The sequence below is a fragment of the Schistocerca nitens genome, chromosome 7, assembly GCF_023898315.1.
Source record: "Schistocerca nitens isolate TAMUIC-IGC-003100 chromosome 7, iqSchNite1.1, whole genome shotgun sequence".
NCBI classification, from domain to species: domain Eukaryota; kingdom Metazoa; phylum Arthropoda; class Insecta; order Orthoptera; family Acrididae; genus Schistocerca; species Schistocerca nitens.
In genome coordinates, this window is record NC_064620.1 from 380,802,335 (window position 1) to 380,821,853 (window position 19,519).

Genomic DNA, 19,519 nt, shown 5'->3' on the forward strand with positions numbered 1-19,519 from the left:
GAGGTGTAAGTGCTGGTCTGAAGCCATCTCTATGGAGAATGACGTGAGTACTGTTAAGACAATTTCTTGGCACAAATTTTGGTTGTGAGCCATTATGTGATGCTAGCCACGGCTGGATTTGAGAGATGTGCTCCCTCAGCAGCAATATAAAATCCAGCAAATGTGAATTGTCCCCCACCGAGGCACGTATATCGACACATTCTCCAGCTGAAATGTCCTGGTATAAACCATATCTGCCAAAGCCGCATTGAGCTCTGGCTTTTGCACTGGGTGCAGGCGAAGTAGGACAAATGGTAAGGCTATGGCCTACTTGGAGTCATAACACATGACTGCCGTCTTAAGAGATCTCTGCCATCCCTCCACCATACCATTGCTGACGGAGGGTAGCTGGTGGTAGAGATGCATGAGTAGCTCCAACTTGAAGTGACACCCTTGGTTGGTAGTAATGTATAGTGGATGACCATAACATGCAACCCACTGAGACACAAATTCCACTGCCAACATCTCTGTGGAGGTGTTGTCCACTGGGATCACTTCTGGCTAACACATAAATCTGTCTACGATTGTTAGCAAATAGTGTTGCCCATCTGACGGCAGCATGTGTCCCACGATGTCAGTGTGAACACAGGCAAATTTCTTTGTTTTCTCTGGAAAGTTTATGATGGGCACATGGTCATGGCATGAAACTTTACTACATTGTCAGCCTAGGCATGTGCAAGCCCATTGCTGGCAATCCTTCTGTAGCCCATTCCATACGTAATGCACAGAGACAAGTTTAGTGGTTGCCCTGATTCCTGGGTGACACAGGTTGCAAAGGCCATGAAAGATGTGCTTGCCACATTTATGAGTTTGAGTTGAAGCCCTGCCTCACTATCTCTGAGTAGGTTGCAGAGCTCCTACTCAGATTGTTGCACACAGTCTCTGTTATGGCACCGGCTCATGATAAGCAGTCATTAACAATGTCATTCAGCCCCAAGAAATGCTGGAAATCTATAAAAAATTGTGCTTTAAATTCAAATTGGTTAAACTGTCTCAGTGAGCACTTGTCATTGTTTTGGCAGAAGGCATACTTGAGGGGTTTAAGGTCTGTATATATTGTAAATAGTCCCACTTCCAGTTGTGCACAGTAATACCTTATCACAGTGTAAATGGCCAACAATTCTTTGTCATACATGATCCAATGTTGTTGCAATGGCATTAGCTTAGTTGAGAAAAAGGCAAGGGGTTGCCATGTCTTGTTTATCTACTGCTGGAGTGCAGCCCCAATGACTGCCTGACTAGCATCCATTACTAGTGCCAGGGGTGTATCTGCCGCTGGATGAGCGAGGAGTGCAGCGTCGGCAATGCCTTTTTGGGAGCTCCAAATGCATCAGTCATTGACAGTGTTCAATGCAAGAGCCTTTTGTTTTTGGACTGGTCAGTCCAGCTGTGAGTGGCTCCTGCAGTTTGGCTGCCCGCAGTAGGTGGCAGCAGTATAAGTTCAGCACGCCAAGAAATCTGTGTAGTTCCTTTGCCGTTACCAAATGTGGAGTATTTAATATGGCCCCAACCTTCTCTTTAAAGTGCATGATCCCACCAACGACATTTGATGGCCCAAGAAAGTACTTCAAGTTGATCGAACACACACTTAGAAACTTTCAGGATGATACCGTGTGTGGCCAGACACTCGTGTTCCTCCAGTGTTTCTGAAAAGATGAGGATGTCGTCCAAGTATGCAAAACGATTCAGTAAGCCTTGTAGCCCTGAGTCTATAAATCACTGCCACATTTGTGCCACATTGCTCAAGCTGAAGGACATAAATAAATTTTCAAACAGGCCAAAAGGTGTTATAATGGCAACTTTAGGAATCTCTTGTTCAGCAGCAGGGATCTGGGCGTACACCTTGGCACAATTAAGCATGCTGAACACTTCTTCTTCACTTAATGTGTGACTGTAGCCGGTACAAGATGAAGGGGTGACAACCGTGGACTACTGGATGGTCAAACAATGCCTTCGGCCAGCATGGTATCAAATTCCACTTTCACAATGGTGCAATTGACTGGAGCCAGCCATCTAGGCCTACATGGCACCATAGGGCTTCCTGTGGTGTTGATAGAATGGACAGTATCATGGCATACCTGTTGTGGGGCCCCGGGAGGCCTTGTGAGCGACCTGGATGACTATAGCATCACAGCCAGCTGCATGGTGTCAGAACCTGCCCATAGACAGCCCAGTAACAGTTTCCAGCCAGCAGGCGTTGGCGAAACCCGGGTGCAGGCAATAGTGCACTAGGAGATCCATCCCGATTATTGGCTCTGCCACATCCGCGCCAAGGAAACTTCATGCTAACGCACATCGAAATCTCAGATCTAGTTCCACATGTTGCATGCCGTACATCTGGATGGTGAAGAGTCTGAAGTTTGTGACTGGGTGGCAGTTTTGCAGTTTGTCTCCCAGTAAAGTCCTATCCTTCGTTGAACAAAAATTTGTGTCCCATCTTGTGATCAGCCATAAACAGGTGGGCAGAGGAACAATCTGATGCACAGACTTCTGCCTGGCATGTAAGGTTAACATGTATGCATGGCAGATTATATTTATGTGCCGAATCATTGGACCGCTGATGAAACCCGCATATGTTAGATGCTTGTGAGTCATCACGACAAGGAGCATTGGATGCATAACAACTCTGCCATCTCCATTGATACCTGCCTGTAACATGGCAGTCAGCAAGAAGCTCACTCAAGTGTTTGCTTATGGTGTTTGTTCAACAGGCTATCATTCACCTGCTGCTCCAGTGCCATAACTTTTTCTGTCAACTTGTCACAATCGGATTTAACATCTGCCAAAGTACTGTTGCACATTACCATCAGGTATGATGGCGTCCTTTATCAGATCAGCCACAATGTCCAGAGGCATTTCAATCTGAGATGTGATTGTGGCCTTCACTTGTTCTGGCAGTCTGCTGCTTCATAATATGTGGAGTAGCTTGTCCGGGACGGTGTGCTCGCCAACCTCGCTTCGTAGGTGGTGAAGGTGTTGTGAAGGCTTTTTGATACCTATATCGTACTGGGTGAGGACTTGTCATAACCCCTCTTCCTGTGAGGTGGACACTCCATGTACGAGTTCAGCTTCTGTCTGTCTCCGGTGGCGCTGTTAATATTTTGTACCTCCGCTGCATACCTGTGATCAAGCTGACTAACCACTAGTGCAAATTTGGTACAATCTGTCATTATTCCAAAACACAGAAAACTTGCCTCCGCCTGTGCAAACCACAGTGTGGGGTTGCTTGGCCAAAATGGTGGAAGTCATACTGCCAGTCCTGAAGTAACAGGTGTGCCATTATCCTTCAAGTTTCTGTTGTGCGACACAATATCTTCTCTTGTAACCTATATTCTTTGGCACAATCACATCAGGGTCAGCAGTGTTGCTAATCTCATAGGGATACAAGGCCACGGCTTATTTTGACGTGCTCATCATGAGGACTATGGATGGCAGTTATTGCATTCAACAATTTGTTGCTGTGAGTTAACGTAAGTTGCTTCCAGCTATTCTGTGTAATAAACTCAAACAGGAGAGAGAATATGAACATTTATTTCCTTCAACAGTAGTGGAAGAACTAGTTACTAGTCATGAACAACAGAGTAATTAATCACTAAACCACCAAATTCATAGAGCACCCACAACACAGCAAGGAATAAGCATCAGGCAGTGCTCCAAGTATCAGGCACACAAACTCCTTGACATTTGGTGGCAATCAGCTGATTGTGCATGCCAAGCATGCAATCTCATGTAGTCACCACAACTTTTATTTGGGTCAGTCAACAAAGCTACACATTTTGCCTCCTGAAGGTAAGTATCACCAGAAATTCTGACTCATAATTTATTATAAATTGATATTTCACATCACAAATATCTGAATGAATTTGTCTGTTGTATTGTTTGATCATCTACAATCATTTACACCCTTTTTATGGCATTGGCTTTCATTGTATTTGCTGAAAAATTCACATTGTAGCTTTTGATATCTTGTTTAATTTTGTCGTATATCCTTGGATATGGTTTTTAGAATAAGCTAATTGTACTTCATCATCATTATATGGGATACTGTTTACTTATTTTGACCAAATTGGTATTTTTGTTCCCATTCCAGTGTGATTGTATTACACAAATGTTATTACTGTGTGACTGTATCATATAAATGTTAACAAGTATAAAATAAAGATCTTTTTTTAGGTCTTTGATTAATTTTTGGGAAATAATGATTAATGATTATGATTTTATTAACCTAAAGAGACTTAATGTCATTTTTTTAAAATGATTAGCATGTCATATAGCTCTAATATCTTCCGTAATCTTTGTCTGTTGACCATGTCATATGGCTTTTCATAACTGAAAATATAACATAAACACAGGGGGATCTTTTCCCCACTTTCTCCAAATTACAAATATTGGCCATCAGTAGATGACTTCCCCTTTCTGAATCCATGTTTTTCTTTCTGCAGTATGTTTTCTTCTGCTAGTTGCAATTGTGATTTAATTATGGTTCATATACTTTGTAGATGACATTCAATTGTGCCATGTCCCTGTAATTTTGATAATCTTTCTACTTAATTTCTCATATATATCAGTGATGTTCAGCATTCTCCATTCATGCTGAATTTGCTCATAGCTCTGAATATAATCTAATAGTTGTAGAAATCTCTCTTACCATTTTAGGATTGCATAGTTTTTCCCTTCAATGTTGATGCTATCAACTTCTGAGGGAGATCACAACAGTTTTTAATTGAACAATGGCCCTGGAATTCAGCATTCACCATGGATAAATTAACTTTATCATTCTCAAGTGCTTCCACCACATTTATATTTGTGTAATGCATTGATTGTCTTACGATCTGTGTAATGTGGTTCCTCTCCACTAGTAAACATCTGTTTGTAATAACTGATTCACCCTTCATCCAATACAACAAATATTCTGGTCTGTGACATATTGTTTCACCCCGTTAATTTCTGAAAAATTTTAAATCCAAATCTTTGCACTCCAGTCATGTCAACTTTTAATCACTTAACACTGCTCAAAGCTTTATGTTTGCTTGGTTCAAGAATCCCCTCAGAATTTTCAATTATCTTGTTATTTAAACACCTTAATTTATCTTGTCTGTTTTTATTTATAATGTTCGCTTAATTTCTCAGTCCAAATGTTTAATTTGGTCCAAGTACCTCATTCATTATTTTCAGACATACTGTTCTGAGAGCGTTCCAATATTGTTCTCCATCATTTGTTTGGTTTCTTATACTGCTGTCTAATCTTCCTCTGAAAATATCCCTAAAATTTACTGTTTCAAATGTTGTATCTTACATTTACCCCTTTCATTCTTTTACTTGAGATATACCATTTTTAATATGTATCTTGGTTAATTAAATTTTAGCTATATCAAATCAGAGACCATGCGTACAATTTCTCTCTTTTCTAGTTCTTCTCTAGCTTGTGCATATATTGACAATACTACGAAAAGATTGCTACTTACTATATATAAGGGATATTCAGTCACAGACAGACTCAACGAAAAGACTGCCACAAGCTTTCGGCTGAAGGGTGGGATTTCAAACATCTGAAGCAACCTTGACTTCAGTTGCTACTTGCCATATAGAGGGGATATTCAGTCACAGACAGTCTCAACAAAAAGACTTCCACAAGCTTTCGGCTGAAGGGCGGGATTTCAAACATCTGAAGCAACCTTGTCCTCAGTTAGCTACCTTTTTTTGTAATCATATTTCTAAAAATAGTTATGAAGTTCAGTGTATTGTTTTGAGTAAAAGTTATACATACTTATTACAGTAGTATAAGTATACTATGCGAGCACTCTATAGGAATGTCGTTTACTTCTCTTTTTCCATGCCCCAGCATGCAGCAACAGAATTGTATCACCTTCCACTGAAATTGTGACTGATGGGTTTATTCAGGAAACAATTTGAGCCTTCTGAGAGTTGAAAATATTTATTGCATTTCTGGTGGGGCTTTAGGGTATATAGATCAGATAAGGAATCTTGAATACTTAAAGACAGTTTTAATAATAAAGTCAGAGAGGAATAATTCTTTTACTATACAGTGGTTAAAATGAGGATGGCTATTACGGGGAACTGAGTTATTGTTAAGTTGGCTCTGAAGATATGTGCTTAACAACTAAAACTAATGTCATCAATCAATTGTCCAATTCTGGGTGTTGAGAAATTATAGTTTGAGGGTCTGTGCACCATTTAGCTCAAACATATAGTGTAAAATCCTACTAAAATTTAAACCTAGATATAATTATTTTAAGATTACAAATGGTTTTAATAACATCCTTTTGTGTTTTATTGTAGTCAAAAACACCTGCAGAATCCAGCAAACATATTACAAATAGTATCATTAATTTATAGTACAACACTGAAGCTAGAAAATCCATGTACATAGGTGAGTGGCCAGTGTGTCTGTCTTTTCAGTCCTCTTATCTTGTGCATACTGTTTTGTGTAACATGACAGGACCTTGTGTCCTAAGTGCTAGATGACTAGCAACAACTGTAGGGGAAAAAAGACATATAGCATCTCTATGTAGTTCCCAACCTCCTCCTGCAGACATTGGAATGGATGTTGATTCTGTGTCTCCAATGTTTACGAATTATAACAAACAGTTTATCGAAGTGCGAATGATGGGCAATGAGTTCAGACTACAAGTGGATATGGGTGCAGAAGTGACTTTGCTGAATTCACAATCTTACGTGGGTTTGGTATCTTTGGCATTGTATCCTATTACTCAACATTTGGCAAGTTACAATAAGCAGCATAATCAAATGTTGGGGAAATTTACAGCTCCTCCTACGCATAAATATGTGGTTTGTTCCCTGCCAAAACGCACAACACTCCCAACTGCACACGGCTGCCCTACCCTCTCTCCACCTCGTCCCTGCACACTCCCCAGCAGCACTTTACTGTCCCCCACCCCTACCCTACTATCCCTCCCTCTCCCCACCCCTTTTGTGTGTGTGTGTGTGTGTGTGTGTGTGTGTTTATTTTTGATGAAGGCCTTACTGGCCAAAAGCTTTATTTGTGACAATCTTTTTGTTGTGCCTATCTGTGACTCAACATCTCCACTATATGGTGAGTAGCAACTTTCCTTTTCATACTATTGTTACACTCCATCCTGGATTTTCCATTGTTTGATTTGGCTTGTTCCTTGACTTTTCTGGTAGTGGATGATGTTGGCACCATAAATTTGACCAGTCTGAATGCTTTCAATGCTTTTTGTTTTTCGATTTAGAACTGGTGCATCTCATTCCCAACTGGGTCCCTTGCGAGCAGTTAAATTCTCTGTGTTCTGTGTTCTAGTCTCTTTTCTTGGGTAGGTTAGGTTGTGCCCTTAATTTTGAGGCCCACATTATCCTGTAACCTACAGTGCAGCCATGCTTTTTCCGTGCATGCACTATTCCTGTGGCTTTGTGTAATCGAGTGAAATCGGAATTGAACAGGCTGCCATTGTTGGGGGTCAAACATTAAGCAAGTGGTCTACCCCCGCCATGACTGTTAAAAAAAGAACAGCAGCGAAACCCCTATTTTGTGTTCAACCAGAAAAAAATCAAAAATTGATGAACATGGTGAATTAAAACCAAAACTGTGAAGTATGATGAAAGGCATTGGAATGTAACATGCTGGTGTGTGTTTCCCTTCTGTAGCCAATGGTAGTTTAATTGGGTCAAGTTGACTTCAAGCCACTTACACATTAAGATTGAAACATGTTTTCAAAATATATTTGTGGTTACTTGATGTAGACACCACTTGGAAATATCTTTCAAAATATGGAAACGTCTATTCATAGCAGTGTCAGTACAGATCAAAAGAAACAACGTTTCAGGCGAGCTATCGGATGTCACCACTGCACGACATAAGTGTATGTTTATATGTCATATTGTGTCATCTGTTGTCAAGAGGTAGATAGGTGTTTTGATTTCTCTTGCCATATCATTAAGTTTCTCCAGGGAACAAAAAAAAAATAAATAAATAAAATAAATAAAAATATGTGGTGGACTAGACAACAGACTGTTGAGTTGCTACTGTTGTATCAGGCTGACAGCTGCTTGTGGACTATATGAAGCAATCAGTACAAGAACAGCAATAAAACAAGGTGCTCTGCAGAAGACTGCTGCTGCATTTGGTAGAATATTGAAAAAGATTGCACAGAAAACACAATAAGATTGTGTGTCATAGTTTTCTTCAAAATGTGAAATAAATACTCAAGGCTCTAGAATGAATCTCACTTTGACAAAAAAACTAAGACTAACAGTATGTCTGACTGTAAATGCTTTCCTGGCATTTCTGTCTCTCCCTTTTATTTTTCATTTTTTTAAGAAACGGTGATACCATATTTGCCAGAAATTCAACATTGCTAGATGATGTCCAAGTCAAATTACAGAAACTAGAGCTCTCCCATACTCAGTTCCCATATGTAGCAAGTTTCTCTCACCAGTTGTTCTGCAGTAAGTTTTCGCTCACGAAAGATGATGACTTATATGCAAACCAACAAATCTGTTTCTTCCAGCAATTAATCCGATTTTATCAAACATTACAACTACTATCCAAACACTCCATAAAAATAAAATTGTAGTTTTAAAACCAATTACAAAATTCTTTCATAAATGCAACCTTATTCTGTAAAACTATGGAACACTGAGAGATGCTTATGACCTTCAGGCTACAAGTCATGATGTATAAATAAAAAAAGAATGAATGATGATGAAGTCTTTCATTGTGTTTGCATGAACCTTCGAGTATTAATAATGCAGGTCATATATTACAGTTTCCTTGCCTCTAGACATGACATGGTAGACAATATGAAAACAATGCAATGAACAACTTTGCAGACAATGCAAATAAACTGAGACATATTTACTGCCAGTATGGACAGAAACAAGAAACAAAGTTGTAAACAGATGCGGTATACAGTAGAAAAAAATGTTTTCAACACCCACGTTTCCAGTGGCCGTGTAGACACAGCTTACAAATTTCAGTCGAGAAACCTGTAGTGTAATGGATAACGTCATACTGACTTAGAGGTTATGGAACTGTAGCTTGCTCCATGCTAATATATTTTTTAAACTTAGCATTGTTATCACATTCATTATGATTGTAATACAATATGTTCTGCAATATTTTATGTTGTTAAACATTTCTGTCTGGTCAGAGAACAAGGAATGAAATAAATATTTTTCCTGTTTATTTCCAAATGTGTGGGTGTGGTTAGACAGAATACTAAGAGGATAGCTTACATTCCTGCGAGTGAAATGAGCAGCAATAATATTCATATTCTTTCTTGCCACAAGTATTTTGCATGTTGCACAACCACAAACATATCCTCCTAAAGAGTTAATGCTACAATTGAGATTCTCCTGTCACTAACATAGCCATAAACATCAACTTGACACTATAGCAATTGACAAATTGATAGCCTCGTTCCTGGTTGCCTTGATGGTGCCACCACATTATGATTACATCAGCTCCTGCAAAAAATAGTGTGAAATGCACTCCACCCATGATCATTGCATGATGAAACTAAACATTACAAGTTGTATTGGCAACCTGATAGTGAATTATGTCAGCATTTCCTCTCTCATTCCTCCCCTCTCCAAAACAGTCTAGAATATTCCCTTAACTCTGTCATCATTCATCATGCAAACAGTCTGTCTACTGTGCCACTTATAACTAATTTAGTCACATCAAATGTCAATAGGAAGTCAAGCGAGATGTTGAGTAAGAACGTAGAATCAAGAAAATCATACTTGTAAGCACTGTTCTTATGGGTTTTTCACAGGGGCTATGAATTTATGGTGTAGAATCACGAAAAACATAAAATCAGAATATGTAAAATGCTGTTCTTCTCTAAATTTCAATATGTTATCGTCTGTCCTTCAGTGTCAGCTGAAGCTATCATTCAGGCTCCCTCCGAAGTTTTGTCTATTGAAGGATTGCTTTAAACACTTTTGATGGGTAAAAGTCCACATTTTGTGTCGCACACCTTCCACAATTTCTGTGCCTGTCAAGGCATGTGTCACATGACTGTTCCTCTTTTTCATGCTCAATCTAATGGCGAGGTGGAACATCACGTCTGCACATCCAAGGTTCAAATTAAGAAGCATATTGTGAGCTTCTCCATGGACAACATCTAGACATGTTTATTGAGTTTCTACAGGTTTACACCAGTGGGGGACTGGAGTCTGGCTGAGATGTGCAATGGTCACCAGTCACATACTCTCCTGCATCTCCTCATACAACCCCATCAATATCTGTCACCCTGGCAGCCAGAGTGGTTCATTCCTGCTGGCTCCGCGATCTGGGCTCATGCATTCGGCCATCAACTGTAGTGGATTCTGGCCATGGTCTACAGCTGCCACATCTGTATGGTGCACAAATGCATCCTCACGCCACAGCAAGAGCTGTGAGTCTGCCGCCACCACCTCCACCTACTACCCCAGCACCTGTCCTGGCCTCACTGGGCATACCTGCTGTGGGGTGGATCTATTCTCCATGTGGATGATGCTGCCTTCTGCCTCTCCTCTAGGACCAGCCCCCGGTGACTGCTGCCAGGTCTTCCTGCAATTCTTTGCTGCCAGCAGCGATTCCATTGACAGCTGGGCCAGCACCTTCATTTCCTTCAGCACCAGCATCCTCACCCACGTGGCCAGCACTTTCACCATCAGCATAGTGCCAACATGTCAAGGGACCAGACTGATGGTGCTACCAGCACCCTTGTCACAATTCCTCTTTTCTGGTGCTTTGGAGGGCGCAGGGGAAGTGGGAAAGGGGGAGGGGGCTGCTGCACATGTCCATGGATGTGCAAGTTCTGCCCCTAATAACTGATTCCAGCCTGTAATCTCCTTCTGCTCCCGCCATCACTACTTGTAATGTCTGCCAGAGAGGCCGTGAGTGTTCCAACAGTCACCCTGACACAAGCCTCAGTGGAGCGTCCTTTCCCTAAGGGGAGAGGGGTGCCATAACCCGTTATGTAATGGATGTAAATGCACTGCTGCACTAGGCTGCAGGTGTGATACAGTTTGAATGTTCTGCCAATGGCATCTGCATGGACCAGCCTCCAGAGGATCCCCGTGGTAGGCCACACAACTTGTGCACACGGTACAGCATCTGCCACGCAGTCTACTGGAGTTGTCCATTTTATAACAATAATGCAGCAGGAACTCACTCTCATATTGTGTTCATACTCAGTGTCAGAAACAGCTTGTGTCAGTACCTGTCTTGTGTCTATGTTCTCAAATGTTGTTCACTTATATGTGGAAGAAGAATAAACTTTGGTTCATCGTGGCCATGCTGTTTTTTTTTGTGTCTTACAATATGATACAGAAACAGTATCTACAAACAGAGAATTTTCGTAGGGTTTTCCAAAGTGGAGAAGAGTAACATCAATGTGCTCCTCTACTGAACAGCATTGTGATGAAAAAATCAGTTTAGATACACTTTATCAAAACTGATGCAGAAGCATAATTCTGTGGAAAAAAAAAATTATCAATACCACTATGGGCAGCCACTCTGTCATAACTGTTTTATGGAGCTAGAAAAATTCCTAGACTACAAAATTCATGTTTCTTACAAGTTAATCTGTTTACTCAAGAATTTTCTCTACATAGCTCGTGAACATTTTTCTCTTTGTTTCAGTATGTTGCAAATTTTTAACATTTGCAGAAGGCCTATTTCAAATACTTTCAGAAAGACTATCATTTACCTTGCACTCGATGTGGTGGAACTACTAGAGCTCTGACCAGAGAGAGATGGGTTTTTCATAGAACTTCCTTTAGCTCCCATTTCTTCTCTGCGGCGTCCTGGTCGAACACGCACAGCAAATGGACTAAAGTTTGTTGTAAAATTTGGCATAAAATCCCTATAAAATAAACACACAATAAGATTAATACATGATAAAATATACCCTTTATATCTCCCAGATTGGAGAAAATATTAAACTAAAATAAAAGCATGAAATGCATTAGGATGAAAAAGATGGATATTTGAAATAAACACAAAACAAGAACTGATCTTTCAGCCATCCACAGCAAGAACAGTACACAAATCTATGAGGTATTTACATATACTGCCATTAACATTGCAGAAGTCTGTCAAACATATGTCACTGAGATCAAATGACAGTCTTGTGATCACTTTTGCACCCTTCCTGTCAACAGGTTTGACCTTCTTTTCAAACTGTCTATGACATATTATGGTTAAAATGGGCTAATTCAGCTACAAACTATGCATAGGATCTGACAGGGATTCCATCGTGCCCTAGAACCTTGCTTAATTTTAATTATTTTAGGCATTTCCCAACATCAGTGACATTATTATCTACAAGGGTTGGAACTTAAATAGTGGCAACTATTTATTCACAACCGATACAAAAGAGTTACATGTTTGCACCTGTTACTGTCCTTCAAAGTAGGCACCAGCATTGTGTAGCACCCAATGACAGTGATGTGGAAGATGTAGTACACTGTTAGCAGAGCCTGTTCTGTTTGTTGATGATGCGAAATGGAGCTGTCTACTGCCTGTCAAATCTCTGGAACAGTTCTGAAGCGAATGCCACAAAGTGGTTTCTTCATCTTCAGAATCAAATCAAAGTCACAAGGACTTACATCACCTGTGACCAGCTTTGCGAAAGAAGCAGCGACACTTTCTGCACAACCCACCCATCATTTTGCACGACAATGCGCGGGCGCATACAGCACAAGCTACGGCTGCTCTGTTCGGTCGATGGGACTGGAAAGTACTGTACCATCAACCATACTCCCTGTACTTATGTCCTTGTGACTTTGATTTGATTACAAAGATGAAGGAACCACTTAGTGGCATTCACTTCAGAACTGTTCCAGAGATTTCACAGGCAGTAGACCGCTCCATTCGCACCATCAACAGAACAGGCTCTGCCAATGGTATACTACACCTTCCACATCGCTGGCAACGGGTTTTACACAATGCTGGTGACTACTCTGAAGGACACTAATAGTTGCAAACATGTAATCTCTGGTATCATTTGTGATTAAATAGTTGCCACTATTTAAGTTCCAACCCTTGTATATATCACCCATCCTTCCAACTGTGTGAGAATTAAACTGGAATAGTCATTCTGTATCTTCCTTGTTAAAGGTAGATTTGAAGAAGCATTTCTGATTTTGCACTGTTATCCCCAATTTTAGATCCTGTGTTATCCATGAGGGCTTGGGCACTGACAGCATTTATGTATGGTTAAAATTTCTTCATAAACTAAATGAAGAAACAGATGTCTCCCTAATACCCAATATCGAAAGTGATGGTTTTCAAAGAAGTCATGACGATGAATAAATTATATGAATTAGAACAGATTGCTACTCACTACATAGAGGAGGCATTGTGTGGCACGGGTCTGCCACTCAACATCTCCTAAATGTGGTGAGCAACAATCTATTCTAATTCAAGTTGTTACCCATTCCAGACTTTCCACTGCTCATACAGTAATTTAGTGATATTAAAATAAGTGAATGGCTACTTGTATCACAGAAATCAGAGGGGAAAATGCATAGCAATAAGAAATAACAAAAAATTGCTAGTAAATCATATATTTAGAAGTACAGTGGACTTGATGAACAAAGGATTAGATACTGTATCTATGGATATAGAAATGGACAACATGTGGGTATGATAACAAACTGGAGAAACTGATAGTAAAAAGACTTGATCTTGACTGAGAAACAGGTACATTAGATGTGGGATGTGATGCCATCAGCAATACTAAAATGAATATGACTGCCAAAGGGAGATAAAAAACAGATAGAATTATATGAAATGGGATAGCAATTGTTACAGTACAAACGTTTCTCTCCAGCATGATCTTTCCTAGCCCTCTCCCCATTCTATGTATCCTACACTTTCCCATCAATGACCACAGCCAAGAATGTTACTCATCTCTGTCAAATAGCAGAACTTAAAAAAGTGGTATTATGTGTGTGAATTATATGTGCTAGTTTGTTAGCTATGAAGGAGGACTTTGAATGCTTAACAATTTTTCTGACTGTTCCCAGAGCCTCTTCTATTTGCTGAGCACACATATATTGCATTAAATCTGAAATTTTCCATTGTTACATTTAGAAGCAACTTTAAAAAAATATTCACATCATCTTTAATCAATATTTCTCCCCATTTTTCTTCCCTTTTCTTTTAATTTGGAGAAATGGGAAATGTTTGTGCATCAGATCAATAAATGGCATATATTCAAAAATGATTAATACTTACCTTACAGAATGGCTAATTTTGAAAGCAAAAGTGCTGCACAGTACACTCAGTTCATGGGGACGATAATAGTCAGCATAACTGTCAACAGCTTCATCATGTGGACCTGAAATGGGTACTAACTGACGGCAGCATTTATTCACTTCTTCATATGCACGTGGAAGGAACTGCACTGCACTTGTATCCCACCACTGGCTGCGTGCACGTTTATTTGGAATGTCTAGCTTGTGATGCAAATAGTAGTCAGTTGCCATTTCCCATATAGGAGGCCGACTCTCATCAGGTACAAATAACCCCAGAAACAGGTTGATTGTATGTTGTTTCTCTGCATCTGTACATAAATATTTTGCTCTATTTGATTAAATAATTATATATCACAACTATGGCAAGTACGAAATATAGAATTACATAAAAAATACTACACAGAAAACAACAGACATAGTGCAATGGTTATAAGAAAAAGGCAGTTTATGGAAGAGGATGAAATGAGAAGCAAGAAATATCAAGTACTCTACCATACAAGGAACTTCGTTTACAGTATTATAAACACAGATAAAAACTTTCATACTATAATAAAGTGATGTACAACACAGATTAGAGTACCAATAATGAAAGCATTATTTTCAACAAGAACTAACAATTCATACTGAAAGCATGTCTGCCCACAGAGCAGAGCAGTCAGCCTTAGTAGAGAGTAGTTCTATTTGTCCTTACATAGAAAAATTCAATATTACATAAATAGTTAAGTCACATAACCTTCCAGAAATCACAAATGCTGAACGATAAAAATTTGCTGGAGGCAGAAATTGAGCCTGTGACAGGAACTTTGGCAGCCAGCAACTATAACCACAACAGCATTTCTGATACTGCACAGTTTGCATCATTGCTTCCCCCCCTCAGAAATCAGTGACCTGTTGTTTTCGAGTGGACTGTAGGTTCTTGCATCTAGATCTATTCAGTTGTCCTTCACGTAGTGGCACTGGAGGTTCCTCACATTCAGGTAGTGTTCTCACATCCCCGTGATCACTGCAGTATTAAAATAGGGTTACTCTCAATATCACAAAGTGATTTTTCATCAGGTATTCATGTACCTAGCATCATAAGACCTTTATCTTTGATTTGCACTTCAGAACTGTGATAGGGTTTCATGAAAATGGCATGGAAAACATATCTATGCTTTTGTCTCCCCAATGCAGGATCATCATCCGTGTATGGTGACATTGGACTAGTGACATACAATTCAGTATGTCTAAAGTAGCAAATTAATAATTTTTTTATAATCTAATCTTCTGGATAGGTATAAAAATCCACTTCAGGTTGTCCTATTTGTTGCTTAGAGGTTGTCGTTTGGCAATATAGCATTAAACAATGGTTATCCTCGGTGTCTGGCAATATAGCATTCACAATGGTTATCCTCGGTGTCTGAGGTCCATAGTTGATGGGTGCCAATGAATTAGTAATTAGTGATGCCACATCCATTCTACACTGTTACATCTGGATATCTGACTTCCACACTAAATCTTCTTTGACTATTTGCTATATTAGCCGTATGAGGTGACTACCACTGATACAACACTTAAAAGTCTCTTGAATGCCTTTCTGCATACTCTTTTCTAGTACATTGCCTTGTTATGTATGCACATCCTTCAAAAAAGTGATAGATAGTTAACCTCAGCCACACTATACACTAGGTGTAGAACTTTGCCAGCTTGTATCATTTCTGGGTTCACTGTCTACTGTCACCACAAAATTTTCAATATGTGCTGCCTCCCTCTAGTGTTCAGCACTGTACTTCAGTTAATCTTTGGCTATGTTGCTGGTTGTGGCCAAATGTCTTCTTAATTTCAACCTGAAACAGCTCTCCAGCTTCTCCTGTTTCTGAAACCACTGCTGGGCTGTACTGTTCAATTAAAAGTAGACACTGGGAAAGCACCTAATGTACATCTGCTTACATACTCCACAAGCTTTCATATGGTGCACAGTGAAGGGTACTTTATATCTCTAATAGTCACTCCCTTTCCCATACCAGTCACAAATAGAATGAGAGAAAATGGCTGTCCATATCCTCCCATACAAGCCCTAATTTCTCTTATCTTGTCTTGCAGATCTTATGAGAGATGCCTGCAGGTTGCATTAGAACCATTCTGCTGTCTGTTGCAAATACTGATTCTCTAAATTTTCGGAATAGTGTTTCACGAAAATAATGTCTTCTTCCTTCCTGGGATTCCCATTTGAGTTCAAGCAGTATCTCTGTAATACTTGGGTGCTGGACAAACCAAGCACTAACAAAACTAGCAGCTCACCACTGAATTGCTTCTGGTTCTTCCTTTAATCAAATCTGGTGGAGATCCTGGACACTGAACATTACACAAGAAAGGGTTGCACAAGTGTTCTGTAGGCAGTGTCCTTTATAGATAAGCTACACTTTCCTAGAATCCTCCCAGTAAAATGAAGTTGACCATTCTTCTTCCCTACAATCAACTTTACATGCTTGTTATATTTCCTGTTGCTTTGCAATGTTACATTTAGAAATTTATTGGACACGGCTGTGTCAAGCAGCATATTACTAATACTATATTCAAACTTTACAGGATTGTTTTCCAATTCATGTGCATTAACTAACATATCTACATATTTAGAGCAAGCTGTCATTCATTCATGACACCAAGCACAAATTCTGTCCAAATTATCTGTATAACCCTACAGTCACCTATGACACTTTCCCATACATTACGGTGTCATACACAAACCATTGCAGACTGATGCTCGCCCTCCCCAAAAGACTGTTTATAGGTAGAGAGAGACCAAGAGTGGTCTTATCAGACTTCCCTGGGCACTCTTGATGATACCTTTGTCTCTGATGAACTCTCACTATCCAGGACAACACACTGGGTCAACCCAACTGTTGTATTTAGAGACAAGGTCAAATCTCTTTAGCCATTTAATTAGATTTAGTCAGGGCATATTGAAACCACTGCTGGATGCCTATTGCACATCTGACACACTGATGCTTTTGTATCTGTTCACACCTTAGCAATATAAACTCTTAGAGGAAGGTACTGTTTGCATTCAGTTTCCATGAGTGTTGTGTTGTGTAGCCTTACTACAGCCACAGTGATGTCCATGTACGAAACATCCAATGTTGATATGATAATTCACACCGTGTCATGTGCTTTGACTTGTTTCCACTCCAGACTAGAACATATGTGCCAGCTGACACACAGTGTGAATGTCCTTTGTGCTAAACATTTTAAAAAAAAGTATCTTCATCAATATTTGACACATAATGGTCAGCACTCACTGAACTTTTTCTCGGCCAAGTCATGACACATTGGTGACTGGGTAATGGATTCCTCCAATGAGTCATCAATAATGGCAGTTTAGCATGATTCTCCATCAAAGGCACTTGATCATTATTCCTGAATAGGTTCAATTATCCCTAGTCAAATATCCTTACATGAGAGTTGTGGCTGTTCATGGCAATTGGTGACCTAGAGCACTCCTCCTTGTCCACATAATATCATCACAATTATTGCTAGCATATTATGTCTTTTGTGAGGCTGAGTACTGTTTAGCATTTGATTAGACCTTCACAGTTTAACTGAACATCCAGGCTGTTGACTAGAAATTGTTTCATTGGAAACGAGTGGGATAAGTATGTCTGCATTGGTAGACAATCACCCTGAATAATTGTTGCATGAACGTGCTGGCCTAGATTCATCAATGTGGAGCTCCAATCTTCCATAGTCTATTATTACTTGTGATGCCACAAGAAATCCCATCCAGGGGCAACATTATGATTGCATTCTAGTAAAATGAGAAATTTTGAGTGTTGTGTTCTGTGACTAATGTTTATTCCAACAACACAGTTTCCTTTAGGTGAACATATTTTACATTTGTAGCCTTCAGCACAGTAATTTTGGATCTTGAGATATATTCTTCTACAGCTGGAGTTATGAGAAAATAATGTTGATGTGATTTCCCAACATACTGCCAACAGTCAATCATGTACGATTTTTGTTTCCAGTAGAATCAGCTCATCTTGTTTACTTTTCCTACTTTTGCTGGCATCGTGAGTAGATGGAATTTTTTGCACAGTAATGGAAAATGCCCGTAGGGTGTTGCAAAGCAATCTTTGACAGTATAACATGATGAGCTTCATTCCAAAGGCAGTCTGTGGACACTGCAGTTGCCTAGCAAGCACAGAATGCTCCGTTGTCATTGGATGTACTAATTCTGTCCTCAGCATGAGCTTAAACATCTCTTAATTTTGCCTTCATGGCCTTTTCACAAAATATACATAGGAAAAAGCAATATACTCATTCAGTCTTCTGGAGTCATATGCTCAGGATATTAACAGCACATCACATTCTTTTGTAGAATGTTTCTCTTGTAGTGTATTCCACTGGATATGGATGAGCGTCTCAGTGACGCTTTCACACTTACTAAACAAACTCGTGACCAAACACCTCACTCTACTTTGGGTCTTTTCTGTTTCAGCTGTCTATCTGGTAAGGGTCTGAGACTGCTGAGTATTACTCAAGCGTCAGTCAAATGAGTGTTTTATACACTACCACTTTAGTAGGTGGACTACACGTAACTGAGGAATCTTTCAATAAATATCAGTCTGGCATCTCCTTTCCTATGATTAGTTTTATGTGGTGATTCCACTTTAAATCACTAAACATGCACACTGACTGATAGTTAAAGCATGTGACTGCTGTTTGGTAATTGTGTCACCATAAAACAATGGGTCTTTCTGCCTATTTTGTGCAATACATTACACTTGTTTATGTTGAGGGTCAACTGCTACTTGCTGCAACAAGCATATATACTCTGCAGGTCTTCCTGCATACCACTACATTTTTCTGCATACCCTGGGGTATGCCTGAAGTTACTTTTACTTCTGAACATTTCTATCAATTAAGAATGACATTCTGTGTTCTATTTGCCAGGAACTTTTCAATCTAAGCAGAAAGATTGTCTGATATTCCATAAGTACGCATTTTTTTCACTAGGTGCCAGTGTGGAATTGTATCAAATGCCTTCCAGAAGTCAAGAAATGCAGCATCAACGTGAGTGCCAGGATCTATTGCCTTTGTGGTCTTGTGAAAAAGAGGGCAAACTGGTTTTCACAGGATCATTGTTTGTGGAATTCATGTTGATTCCTACTAAGGAAGTTTTAGGTCTCCTGAAAAGTCTTAATGAGCAATCATAAAACATGCTTCAAAATTCTACAATAGACTG

At 39.6% G+C, this 19,519-nt stretch overlaps 1 protein-coding gene across 2 annotated transcripts in view; it reads right to left on the reverse strand.

The window, feature by feature from the left end:
- The window catches only part of LOC126194915 (polyphosphoinositide phosphatase), a 187,387-nt gene that overhangs the window by 20,796 nt on the left and 147,072 nt on the right, over positions 1-19,519 (reverse strand). For both annotated transcript variants that reach the window (XM_049933287.1, XM_049933286.1), the window contains 2 exons: positions 14,276-14,603; positions 11,742-11,897 (listed from right to left, as the gene is read on the reverse strand). In XM_049933287.1, the coding sequence (XP_049789244.1) occupies positions 11,742-11,897; positions 14,276-14,603 (484 nt within the window). The remainder of the gene's footprint in view (positions 1-11,741; positions 11,898-14,275; positions 14,604-19,519) is intronic.